At 40.8% G+C, this 13,349-nt stretch overlaps 1 protein-coding gene across 4 annotated transcripts in view; it reads right to left on the bottom strand.

Moving 5' to 3' along the window:
* Positions 1 to 13,349, bottom strand: part of LOC130163805 (synapsin-3-like) — a 115,583-nt gene that overhangs the window by 6,635 nt on the left and 95,599 nt on the right. For 3 of the 4 annotated variants that reach the window (XM_056368197.1, XM_056368196.1, XM_056368199.1), the window contains 6 exons: positions 10,750 to 10,892; positions 8,987 to 9,061; positions 8,632 to 8,734; positions 1,778 to 1,909; positions 473 to 491; positions 166 to 322 (listed from right to left, as the gene is read on the bottom strand). In XM_056368197.1, coding sequence (XP_056224172.1) covers positions 166 to 322; positions 473 to 491; positions 1,778 to 1,909; positions 8,632 to 8,734; positions 8,987 to 9,061; positions 10,750 to 10,892 — 629 coding nt within the window. The remainder of the gene's footprint in view (positions 1 to 165; positions 323 to 472; positions 492 to 1,777; positions 1,910 to 8,631; positions 8,735 to 8,986; positions 9,062 to 10,749; positions 10,893 to 13,349) is intronic. The other variant, XM_056368198.1, reaches the window with a different exon arrangement.

Genomic DNA, 13,349 nt, shown 5'->3' with positions numbered 1-13,349 from the left:
GGGGCATTAAACTTTCAGATGAGATCACTGAAACATATATAACAGGATATAATATAATTCATCTATTTTTTACCTTAAAATATCAGGTAAACAAACACATGAATATCTAATGCTGACATCTAATACACAATGCATGACATCGGCTGATCTTTAGTCCGGACTCACTTTAGCTGTGGTGACTGTTTCTGAGCTCCAGGCCCGGAGGAGGCGGGGATGGGACCTGGCTGGAAGGCCTGGCTGGGCGAGGTGGTGGCTGAGCGGGCTCGCTGAGGTGAGCCCTGGGCTGACTGAGATGGAGAAGCGGAAGCAGAGCGGTGTCCTCCTGCAATATGCACGCACACACACACACACACACACACACACACACACACACACACACACACACACGCACACATACCATGTACAATGAATTATTTCACTGTGCTTCATCACCACAGAAGTGAACTCCTGTAGTGGTGAAGTGTTTTCTTACCTCGTCTGGGCTGTGTGGTCTGTTGATACAGAGAGAAATAAAGTGAGACACATGAACACGGAGGAGGTTTAAACTGCTTAACATGTATTTTAAAACCATAATGTCCAACAACACACTTGTGCCGCTGCTGTTAGTACTACTTTAACTATAATTCCTTCAAATTCAAATGCAGCTGTGAGGTAGCAGTAATTATTTATTTAATTATTATTTATTTAAAAGAATTTTCTACAACATTTTCCAACATGAGGATCTATATGTTGTAACAAACCCGTCTGTATTGCATTTACCTTTTTGTTGGAGTAAAAAGTACATAAATATAATGAATTAAAATGAATGTATGTACAGGGTAGTACGCAGTGCGGAAAATACCACCTATACAGTAGATAGCCGGTTCACTAAGTATTTTTAAAAGAAAGCCAAAAACTTATCTCTTCACTTTAGCCTTTAACTAGCTCTGAAATTGAAATGGAAATCTCAGTGAGATTGCACCTGTAGAGAAAATGTTGTGGAGCAGCTGGAAGAGACTGACCTCGGTGTAATCAGAACCTGTGCTGCATTTGTGTCCATCAGGAAAAGAGGTTCTGCAGAGATGCTTGCCTCAGAGCAGAGGAGCTATTTAATAGTTGTTTTTTAAGAAAAACTTTCTTGATTTATTTATTTCAATCTTTCATATTAATAAAATGTTATTATTTTATTACTATTCCATCTCATTTTACACAAATGTTCCTCTTATGTCTGTTGAAGCACTTGGTTCATGTAATTTCTTTACTGTTGCAGCATTTCTTGTATGAAAGGTGCTGTACAAATAAAGTTTATTATCATTATTATTAGTAGTAGTGTTAGTAGTTCCATTGACAACAGCAGTAGTAGTATTATCATTGTTACTACAGGTGAAAGTGTGGGGTTTGGCTTGTAGTTGCAGCACTCACCTGTCGTTACAGTAACAGTAGCAGCCATGTCAGTAGTAAGAAGATGATGTTTGCATTAGCAGTAGTAACAGTAGTAAAATGAGTGATGGTATTAGTAATGGAAACATTGGTGGAAAATAACATTTAGTTTTTTATAGAGGTAGTAGAAAGATTTTTTAGTATCAACAGGAGAATTAGTTGCGGCAGTTGCGTTTATAGTTATAATACTAGTAATATCAGCGGTAATGGTTAGAGCTACTGTTTAATTATATTAGTTGCTTGACTACAGCAGCAGGTGCAGGACAAACAGTGCTATAGAAAGCAGTAGCAGTAGTTACAGCGGCAGTAGTGGTGCCTATGTGAAGGAGGTTTGTCTGACAGCGATGTGGTGTGGTACCTTGACGGAGGAAGGCTGAGGTGTGGAAACTCCCAGCAGCACTTGGGCCATCTTGTTGATGACCAGCTCTGTGATCAGCTGTTTATCCTCCTCCACATGCTCACCAATCAGAGGCATAGAGCTGTCCATCACCTACAGAGAAAGATAATAGAACAGCTGATCAGCGTCCTGGTTAAACGTCATGACTCCTCCACCAGGTGGCAGTATAGTATCTCTTATCATGAAGACGAGACCGGTTCAGAGCCCCAGTGATGACGGTGGTAATGGACTCAGTGGTGTTTTGCCAGCAGTGATGAGTCATTTTACAGAGATCACATATACAGAAGTGTTCCCCACGGTGAGCTGTAAGCTACACAACACTCTGCTGGCCATAAACACTATTTATTGCCAGATGCATTGAGCACGACACTGACTTTGCACTCCTATACTCTTCAGAAAGTCCCTTGTCCTCATCTGTCCTGCTACACCCTCCAATGGAGCTGCAACAACTGCTGTTGTTTAAGTTTTTATCAGGAGGTTGAGACCCTGTAGAAAGGACAGAATTTTTCTCTCACGTTTCCTTTTTGTTCTTCGTGCTGATGGTAAATCACATGAATCAAGTAACAGTAAAAGGAGAAAGTTGTTTACTCTGCATGTGCAGCCTGAGATGAGGTATTGCTACATTTTAAGGGAACATGAGACAAAATGTTAAAAGTCTCTGACCTACTCTCCACTGAAACCTGAAGATAAAGTGACAGGGTATATTTCAGCTCATATCTTATCTTTAAAAATGATATTTTTCTCTGCCTCTGTTGAGCAAAAAGGAACCAAATTTAGAATTTCCATTGAGCAGCAGATAAAATGTGACTCCATCTATAAATATTATGTTGCCCCCGGCATGACATGGAGGGGCACGGACCACATCCACTGCCACACAAATAATTAACCTCAAAGAAAAAAAACAACAACTTTCCCACCACTTGAGCTCACATGCACGTACATGTGTGCTGCAGAGCCACAGAGCACATGGGGCTTGGAAAGCCGCCATCCTCCTCCCTGAGGACCAAAACAAACAGGAGCAGAGGAGTGTGGCTGCTGGTACTGCTGGTTTGGATGCAGATGCCTGGAGTGGTGGATGAGGCTGCAGCACCACGCCCCAGCCACTGGCTGTAAAAACGGCGCAGAGCGTGCATGCCTGTGCTGATCCTCTTGTACACAGTGTACACTAAGCAGAGTCCAGTCATGTGCTGCACAGAGTGTGCAGAACTCCCACTCCAAACAAACACTGCACCAGCTCACTGAACGGGTTTCCCCCTCTCTGTGGTTGGAAGTTGCTTTTATTAGGGGCATCAGTTTAACCCTGCTCACAAACAGAAAAACACACAAATCAAGGTGGTGAGGTTTTGTTAAAATTAAATTATGTGGCACAATGGTGGTCATGTATTTAAAGGGGCCTGCTGTTGATGGTGTTACACACACAGTTTCCATATATCACCAGCTGTTCTTGGGCCTCGGCTTGTTTAACACCATCAGGAACAATTTGGGATGATGCCGAACCTCCTGGAGCTGCAACCAATCATGATTTATATTATCAATTAATCTGCCATTTATTTTTTCATTCAACTAATTGGTTATGTATTCTGTGAAATGTTAAAAAATAGTGGAAAATCCAATCACAGACTCTAAGAGCCCGAGCTCACGCCCTCAGATGACTTGCTTTGACTAACTAAAACTCTAAGACCCAAATATTGTCAATTTAACTTAATATAAAATATAAAAAAATCTGTAGATCTTTACATATAAGAAGCTGGAACTAAGAATATTTCCTGTTTCAATTGTTTCAGCTCTAAAACCAACTGTCCAATCCACAGTTTGCCACACCCCTCCCCAGAGGGGCGTTGTCCAATCACAGCCAAATGCAACTTGTCATGACATAAAGCTTTGGGTTTCTTCACACGCATGGCAGTGTGTGAAGAGCTGTAATCAGCTTTGAAAGTTTTTAGAGCCATGTTGTTTTTTAGTGTTTTAAACAGTATGTTTATCTGTTCCAACATATACTGCAAATGTTAGCATGTCCAGCTAACTACCTTACTATCTGCAGTAACCGAGCCAAAGCCAAGGAGCATATCATTATTAGGTTAACATAGGTTACTACTAGCACATGAATTGTGTAGTACTTCCCCACTGTGTGGAAGCTGGTCCTGGATGATGTAGTTGTCACTCTTAAAGCCTCTTTCCTTGTCAAGTTAAATGTGAAACCAAACTGTCTGGTGTTTTTAAAGAATTGCAATGAAATTCTACAATACAGTATACTGTTCTACCAATTACCAACATACATTGTTCTAACATACCAAACATGTCATAGGTTTGGGTAAAACTTAGCAAAACCAACCTCCATCCAAGTCTCAATCAGTTCTCCTCATGTCGGCCTCACACCAAACCTCTTTTCAAGCAATTTCACTGTCACAGACACATTTCCGAGGTCAGAATAACATCATGCGAGTTTTGCTAGAGTTGTGGTGCGCTCCCGTCATCTCGATCGTTTGATGTAAGGTGTTGTCTTTAGATGTGACAGGGTGTCAGACTTAGTCTTTTAATAGTCTTTTCAAAGTCTTCTAGTGTGTAGTAGGCATTAGTTAAATGACGATGTCTTAGCCTCATGTTTTATTTGGTTTTATGTTGAAAAAAACCAAAAACATTTGAAATCTACACTGTGTTTTCATGTGCAAGAGTTTAGTGTGCAAGAGCAGTTTGAGATCTCACTTGTTGGGTTCATACTGTTCTACAAAGAACCACATACCAGAGAACTCTTTAAAGCCCTTCCTTTTCTGTGTAGCCAGCGTCTTGGCTAGGATTGGTGGCGAGGTGGGGCGTGGCACGGTGTTTTGGCCAGTTGAGTCATTACCGCAGGGGACTGAGCAGAGTCCTGGCAAACGACCGCCAGGCCCACTTCAAACGGCGTGTGGTGGCGAGCAGAGGCGGGATCCACCCTGCTGATTTATTAGGATACAGAGTCATCTAACAGAAGACTGGAGCTGCCACTGGCCTTTTCAGCCAGTGGAACACAGAGGTGTTATTCTGCACTTTTATTGAGCTGCACAGTGTTCTGTCTGGACAATGTGCCCCGCTGTACGGGAAAGTTCAGACGGCACAACATGTGAAATGTGCTCATTGAAAATTATGGTGCAGTCGCGGTGGGATGGGCCGAGGGTGACGTTTTTCTGGAAAAACAACTTTAGCTTTAAGATAGCAGTGTTTCTACTCCTCCCTGTTGTGAGCTTAAGGATTTTCATGATTCACTCAAAGCTTAAAAAAAGTTTATCTGATTCAGTATCCTGATGCTGTGTGTCCTTATACACCTCTCTGTCTAAGAATTCAAACAGCTGTTATTTTGTCCAATAAATACACGGCAGGTTATTGAGTGAACTCATGTTTTGTGTGTGTGTGTGTGTGTGTGTGTGTGTGTGTTATCTCTTTTTAAAGGCTGCATGAAATAAAAAAAGCCTCATCATCATGTGAATGCATGTTAGTTTATCATTTAATAACAAGGCTACTAATTTCCTTCCTGTTAACTAAAATGTCAGTGTGTCACGTCCTGTCATGTGACTATTGCTGTGATGTGTTGTTGTATTGTATGGGTTTTGTTATGACATGTGATATCATGCAGGGCTGAGCTATAATACAGTACAATGTGACATATATTATCACAAATCATATTCTGATATGCAATACTAGAGGAAGAAGTAGTAGTGAGTATGCAGTATTTACTGCAGTAAAAGTAGAAATACTGCAGTATAAAAATAGTCTATTACAAGTAAAAATCCTGCATAGCATAGTAGCAATGCAACATTTCTTAACAGCAAAATGTACTTGAAATATCAAAAGCAAAATAAAGTTCATGTCAGTCTCTGACTCGTTAGTCCAAGGTGGAGATATCAATTTCTGATACTTACCACACCTGCCACTCGGTGAAAAGACCTACAGACATCTCAATAAACTGTTGGCAGAATGGCTGAAAACACACAAGTAATTATAATAAAACCTAATATTAATACTTACTTAATATACTTATTCAGTTCATTTTATAGGAACTGTACACTGTTTGTATCTGGCTTCACTTGGTAACAAACTACTACAAAGCTAATTTACGCTAGGGCTAACCACCTTGGAATAATGTGTGACCACAATAAGAGGTGTTTTTCCTGTTCTTCCCATTCAGATGGTCCAAAAAATGCTAAAATTAGCATGCTAACATGCTCACAATGACAAAACTAACCTCTTGGTGTTTAGCAGCATGTTTACGATGTTCAACATCTTAGCTTTGCACCTTAAAATGCTAACTTTTGCTAATTAGCACCGAACACAAAGTAAAACTGAGGCCAAAGGGAATAATTTTAGCTTTGCAGGTTGGCTAATATAACAGTTACTGGAAACATTGGACAAATTAAACTCTTGTAGTGTGGCATTTTGCCATTTTAAGTCATGTCATGTCGATTTTCTATCGTCACGTCACATCGTGTCATATAGTCGTGTTGTGTAATTACTGTCGTGTCATTTGACATTAGGCTGTGCCTGCTGTGTGGTGCTGTTGTGGGATATCATGTCACATCACCCTCCACTGTCTGCACACGTTTACAGTGAAGAGCCACAAAGCTGGAGTTTGCTTCATGCAGTAAACTGTTGATGAAGTGCCTGGGAGCAGCTCATTACTTTTCATTAGGGAGAGGTGTCATGGCTGATGTCTTTGTCTGGAATAGAAAAACAGGATCCCACTGTGATGGGCCGACAGCTCTTCCCTGTCGCAGTTAATTAAATTCCATCATGCTGAGGGGTGAAAGAGGGACAGTCAGACGGAGAGGACGTGGAGGAGGAAGTGTAGCTCGTCGGGGAACATTGTTACTCGACTATGTCACTGGTTTCTCTGTGTCACAGTCCAGCTCCGAGACTACACATCTCTGGGGAGCTGGAAGATATTTCCTGAGATAGTTTGAGTTTAAAAAAGCGGCTTATTTTCTCACTACTGACCTCACCCAGCGTGCAGATAGAGAGAAGTGTGATGTCATGCTCTCAGCCTAAAAATGGGCATGTCAGACGTGCCAGACCGGCCTGTTTCCTAAGATCTGAAGACACAAGAAGTCGGTCTAAAAACAAAACTGATTACAGATGATACAACGTTTAATCTCCTGCTTCTCTCTTTATCAGCAGTTATTCCTGTGTGAGGACTTTCTCAGGCGATGTTCACCTTTCTACTATTCTCTCAACCTGCCTGATCTTCATCCAATTAATGATTTCCTGTTTTACAAAGTCCCCCATGCAGCATGACCAAACCTGCCAGAGGATTTTAACGAGCCAGGGGAGAAAGTGACAACAATAGTGATAGTAGAGTGAGAGCTCTTCTATTTGAGAGAAAGCCGTCTTGTTGCTGGATTGCGCTCTGGTCTATTTTCAGCTCCTGTAGGTGTAGAAACTGACATTTGCTTTATTCATCATGATTTTTTTCGCTGTATGTTTGTTGAATACTGTGGCAAAACCGCTGCTGCTCTTCTTTCTGAGGGATGATACCTTCACCACCAAAGACAGATTGAGACCAATGGGTAATGTTTTTCTACTTTGTTATCGAGCTGCTTAAAATATACAGATGTAAACCCCCCCCCCCCCAATTTTAAATCAAACCTGTTCTTTTGGCCACTTGGGGGCAGCAAAAACAAGCTGTAAACACAAAAGCGACATATTATCACCTCCTTAGCTCACCTGTTAGCAAACAGTCACTCATCAAAAGCTCATTTCTCTTTATATACAGTCTGTGCTACATCCACGGTAGGAAAGAATAGACCATGATGCAATGCAACAAGATTATTTATGTAAAAACCAAAGGAGACCATGCCTTTGCCTATTTCATATGCACTTTACCACATGGTGCACTTTAAAATGTGTGATTACCCCCCTGTGAAACTTTTATTGTTTTCATTATTTTTCTTTTATCGTTTTTCTATCATCTCCTGTTCTTATGTATTTCTTAAATGTTTTTAACTGGACAGCCACTTGTAATCGAGATTTCAAAAGGTGCTCTATAAATGAAACTTACTTTCTTATTTTTCAGCTATTTTGATGGAGGAAGCTGCCTGCTGCTGGAAAAAACACTGATAAGAGAGTGAGCCAAAACAGTACAGCTCTGGGCCGTCAAACCAAAACAATAAGCTAAAAGACGCTAACAAGCCCCCTGGAGGTCAGAGTAACCACAGATAATTCTGTGTGGCCATTACTATGAGCGACACCTTTCACATCACACAGTCATCAGTTTAGCCACTGTGAATAGAGAGCAGCTCACAGTGAAAGCATACATATTTAGCATGTGTGGCCATACTGGGAACTGAATTGTGGATTGTGTTTCTGCCATGTTCATCCCTGCCATTGACAGTAAAGCTTTACCTAATCTGGTTGTGTCTAGTCATGCCACAGCAATTTCATTGGTCTATTAACGGCAAGCTACAAGTCCAATGCCAAACTTTACCAGCAGACTGAAATAAACAGACTGTTAGCAGACGCAGTGAGTCAACTGTTGACTCCTGATGTTTTCATCCCGCTGCCTGTTTGGTCTACGGACTAATCATTCTTTCAAGGCTCCGACGATCATGTGCAATCAAGTCTGGCTACACCCTTCCCTGTTGACTTTCATCATCGTGACATGAAAAACAGTATCAGCAGGGAAGGAGACTGAATCAAAGCTAATGTTTACACTGAAACGGCGTTTTACCATGAAATCTGGTCATGCAGGTGACTGGCCGGGGTTCCCAAATACACTGACGGTTGCCGCCCCCTTTTTCTCAAAACTGTTTCCTTAAAGTCTCCGCTGTCTATGGTGAAAAAAAACTGACCTCGATGATATAGTCGTTGCCGTCTTTTCCGTGAACAGCCTTCACTGCACAGATGTCAAGGCCACCAAACATCTCAGCACAGGAGTCCACCCACAGCCGGTATCTGGAACACAGGGACACAAATAATTTATAAGCTGATAATTAAAGACCTAATGTGCTCTTGGGGTATCATGAAGGATGGGTTGAACTTCAAAGGACTTATAGTTACAAATATATAGGACATTTGCATTGTCAGTAATTAGAAATAAAAACTGCCAGTTTGTGTAAAAGAGAGATGCAAGATTTAGTCTTTGAAGGTATAAAATACACAAAAGCCAGGTCTGTATTTTCTCATCATATCACTGAGTCATCTCACCGGTCCGTCATTGCGATCTGTTCCAACATGGCAGAACCTGTGTTCGCCTTCCAGTTGCCAGAAATGGACGTTCTCCTGAAAACCAAAGACAATCATCAGGAAATGAATCATCCTCCGTCCATACACAAAACTACAAATTCCCCCAGGAGTTAGTGACTCACAACTTTTTCTTTTGCAGCTGAATAGAAAACTTCACGGGAGAAACTATCGTCACTCCATCAGTGACGGTGATTGTCGTCCACACCTACATTATGTTCGTTAAAGACGTGCTTTTCATGGTGAGGCTGGGGAAACGAGATGAGATTAGGCTGGGCTACTCTGTTCGGATAACTGTTTAGATACAGAGACTTGAAAGTTAATATTCTTTGTTGCTACATGCTCGGCTGAATTTATAGAGAAAGGGCTCATCATTCCAAATGGGTGTGAGGGTTTGAAAAAGGAAGGAGACCGTGACATGAGTGCAGACCTTGTTGCCTGGAAACAAACAATTCTTATTTCTCTATCTGCAAAGCACTCTGGGAAATATCTATAAAAGCTTATCATTAAACATAACTCTTCTGAATAGCTCAACGTACCATAGCCAAGTGTTATACCCTGATGCTAACTGATGAGCGCTGATGGCTGCGAACTGAACCCTTTTCAATAGAAGTCAGTGGCACCACGACTCATCTTTATTCTTAATACACAAGAGAAGAGGCTAAATGTAGGTTTTAGTGAAGTAATCACACTCATTTCACTTAACAGTAGAACAAAGTGAGACCTATTTTTCCATTTAGCTCTGTAGTTGTTTTAAGTGATGTGGCATTGCGTGTTGCATTGTAGCAGCTGATGTTTTCCCAGCAGATGAGGCTTCCTGCCACATTTACAAGGGTTTTTAATTAACCAACATTAGGAAACTGGGTTAAAGATAATGAAGTAAAAGTTTTAAAGAAAAATAATTTACAGGCACACACAAAACACTGCAACCAATTTTATTCATTCCTTTCTGTCTAGTATCAGCTGTAGCAACATATTACCCATTATTACTATTATTTTGAGACTGGCCTGATGCTCCGCCTACAGACAGTTTCGAGGGAAAAGTTGTGAAACCCTGATTTATGGCTTTTAAATGCACCTGCACAAAGTGACTGTCCCAGTTCTATGGCACTTTATCCATTCCTGTATCTCCTTGTTATTGCTGCCTGTCTTTGCCTGAATTTCGATGAGACCTCTGTTGTTAAATGCTGGTTAAATAAAGTTAGTTAGTTTTAGAGTGTATTGTAGCCACTTCTAGAGCTGGTTGTGGTCCAGGAATCATTTGAAGGACCCAGGAACCTTTCCTGTTTTGACCCCAGGAATGAGGGACCAAACACAGTTCCTAGTGCCAGAAACAGCCCCTGCTCTGGGAACAGTACTCTCTGATGGGGCATGTGAAAATCACACATGAAACATCTTTGTAATCCATTATTGGACTTATTTGCCCAATCTTCACAGATCTTCTGTGCAGTGGAAACACAAAAACAAAGAGTCTGGTTGAAAAGGTCTATTAGTGAGTATTGTTCTGTCTAATGAAGCTTTAGATGCTTTTTCGCAGGACTTTCCTCTAAAAGGAAGAAAAAATAAAACTTGTGATGCAAAAATGGCGAAACCCTATGATATTGGCTCAAAACATCAGTTTTATTGTGAGCTTCACTACATTAAAATGGTATCTGTCATCAATTGCACTGGTTGAACCCTACATACTACCCTGAAGTGTATGATGCTGGTGCCGTTAAATATCTTACATGTAAGCCTTGTAGTTGTTGCCGATCTTCTGGATGCGGATGTCGTACTTGGACTGAACGTAGGGCTCGGTGGTGGCGTAGGTCCCAGCCAGAGCCACCACGCTGGTGATGTCCTGGAAGTCCTGCTGGTTTTCAACTTTGATCTGTGGGAGAAACGACACTTGTTGAGGGAGCGTGTGGCTAATTACAGAGCAAGCTGTCAAAGATGGCAGTGGCTGCTCAGAATCCCACAGGAATGTCACACTTGCACACAGGCGGGATAGTAAATGGTCCCTGGGTGAAAACATTGCCAAGGGCAGCTTTGAACTACATCACTTCACTCGCATCGAGTGATTACACTGAAGACTGTAGACACCAACTGAGGGGAAATGACGCAGTGGAGCCCATCAGCACAAAACATGTCACATAAATTCACTTTAACTTTTAGATAACTAGGTAACAATGAGGTGTGATTTCGTAACATAGGAAAGGGTGTGAATAAGTGACCTGTAAGACCTCCATTTATTTCTATCTACACTCTATCTTGGCTACAAAATTACTTTCTTCACTACAGTTCAGAGCAATCACCTGTCAATCAAACATCCTCACTCTGACGTCCTCCTATATTGATTTTCTGTGGATGATGTTTCTGTAGGTGGAGCTCTTTGTCTTATTTAAAAGGCACGTATTATATTATATAAGTGAAATTTCCATGTCTTCTTTGATTATAAAGGTCTACGTTCTATATACATACTGTGAAAGTATCAAAGCGCTCAGTCCACAGAGAAATGCACACAACCTGTATTCAGGAACTGAACCTTAAAATTAGCTGTCAGGACTTCTGTAACTTTGTGATGTTACAACAAAGCAGTCGCCACTCTCAGCTATGACTCAAGCCCCGCCCACCTGAATCCACCATCCAACCTTGCAGGTTTTCCGACCTGTTTTTTCTAGAGCTCCAGGGTAAAACCAGAGACAGGAGATGTAAAACTATACTGAGATGGTTTCTGGTTCTTAAAACCACCGGAAAAGTGTATGGGACCTTTAACTCATCTGATGCACAGATTTATGAGGTGTATTCTATAAGGTTATGGGAAATGGGGCATCTTTGCAGACAAACTCATTAATCAGCAGCTGTAGTGTATGGTGAAATGTCAGAGCTCAGTGTCTGAGATGCAAAATGATTCAGTCCACAGTTTCCACTCATCATGATCCATTTCACTGGTACCAGGAATGCTGATGTGCCATCATGAAAGAAGACAAAACTCTATGTTTTGCTCTTGTGATGTCAGTTTAAATGTAGGTTTAAGTAAACTTCAAGTAAAGGTTGAAATCTCACTTTAAAATGACATGGAAATCGGTTTGTAGTTGTTGATCTAAACTTCACGTCCTCTCTAGGGGTGTACAGGCCGCAGATGTTAATATTCCGTAAGTTAGCTGCATGACTCAAGGTCGGAATTTGTAGAACACTTTCATCTAAACGTGACAATTTGTAAGGTCTAAGGAAACAGTTCAATGCTGTGTTTATAAGGTTTTAGGTTTAGTGCACTTTCACACACAAACAAAACCACTGAAAAAGAAACACAAATTGTTTGGGTGGAACAAAGAAATCCCAACGAGCTTTTAAAATGATGCAACCCTCACCAAATACGAACAAGAGAACCAACAGCAAGAAAACAAATAAAGCCAAACTGAGCATGAGTGATCGGTACCAAAACCATTAAAGTAGGTTCAAATGTTCAAAAGAAGGGCAACTTTTAATGGTTATTGTGGTCCAGTAAACAATGTTGTCACTTTGATGGGTAATTACATGAATATACTTGTTGAAAACCACATATGAAGCTTTCTATTGCAACTAAATCCATTAGTCTCTGAAATGAGCTCAGAGGGCAGAGTAGACAATATCTTTACTTTTTCCAGCTGATAAAGTCAGATCAACAGAGTACTGGCTATACTGTAGCTATACTGGCTAACAGCTGCAAGTAAACGTCACAGTAAAATAGCATTAACAGCTTGAAGGCATTGTGTCAAAATTTAAATATGTCCATTAGCCTTCTCAAGCTATGTCACAGACTGTTTTAAAACTAAAGGATTTACTTTTTCTATTTTCATAGTTAACAGTGTGTCTTTGTACTACAGTGTTACTTGGTCTGGTATAACCAGTAGTAATGGTTGCTAATGTTAGCAAACCTCAGAAATATCTCTTCGTGGGTCAGTTTAACATTTCTATACTTAGGTTACTGCTACGCTAACATCAACATGTCACAGGCTAACATTTCAGATGTAAAACAAGAAGTAAACACAGCATGTTAAATGTTCTTCTGTTACAAGCTAAAACGTACTGTGGCACTAGCATGAGCGAAAAGGCTAATAAAGTCACAAAAATGCGTAATATCAGTTACACAGAAATACTGTATCTAAAAGTTTGCTCAGATTAGCCAACATGCCAATACCAGACCTATAAAGCCTGTACCAGAAATACCTATTAGCCTAGCTTTTTTGCAGTGTTGTTGGACTTCAACGTAACTGACCATTTTATGACACAGTGTACTCACCTGGCTAGACCAGTTTACAGGGTTAGGTTTTATAATTTACGTTAAAAATGATCAGTGAAATGTGGA

This window comes from Seriola aureovittata, chromosome 22, assembly GCF_021018895.1.
Source record: "Seriola aureovittata isolate HTS-2021-v1 ecotype China chromosome 22, ASM2101889v1, whole genome shotgun sequence".
Classification (NCBI taxonomy): domain Eukaryota; kingdom Metazoa; phylum Chordata; class Actinopteri; order Carangiformes; family Carangidae; genus Seriola; species Seriola aureovittata.
The sequence above is the reverse complement of the archived record's forward strand: the minus strand, read 5'-3'. Positions and strand labels throughout refer to the sequence as shown.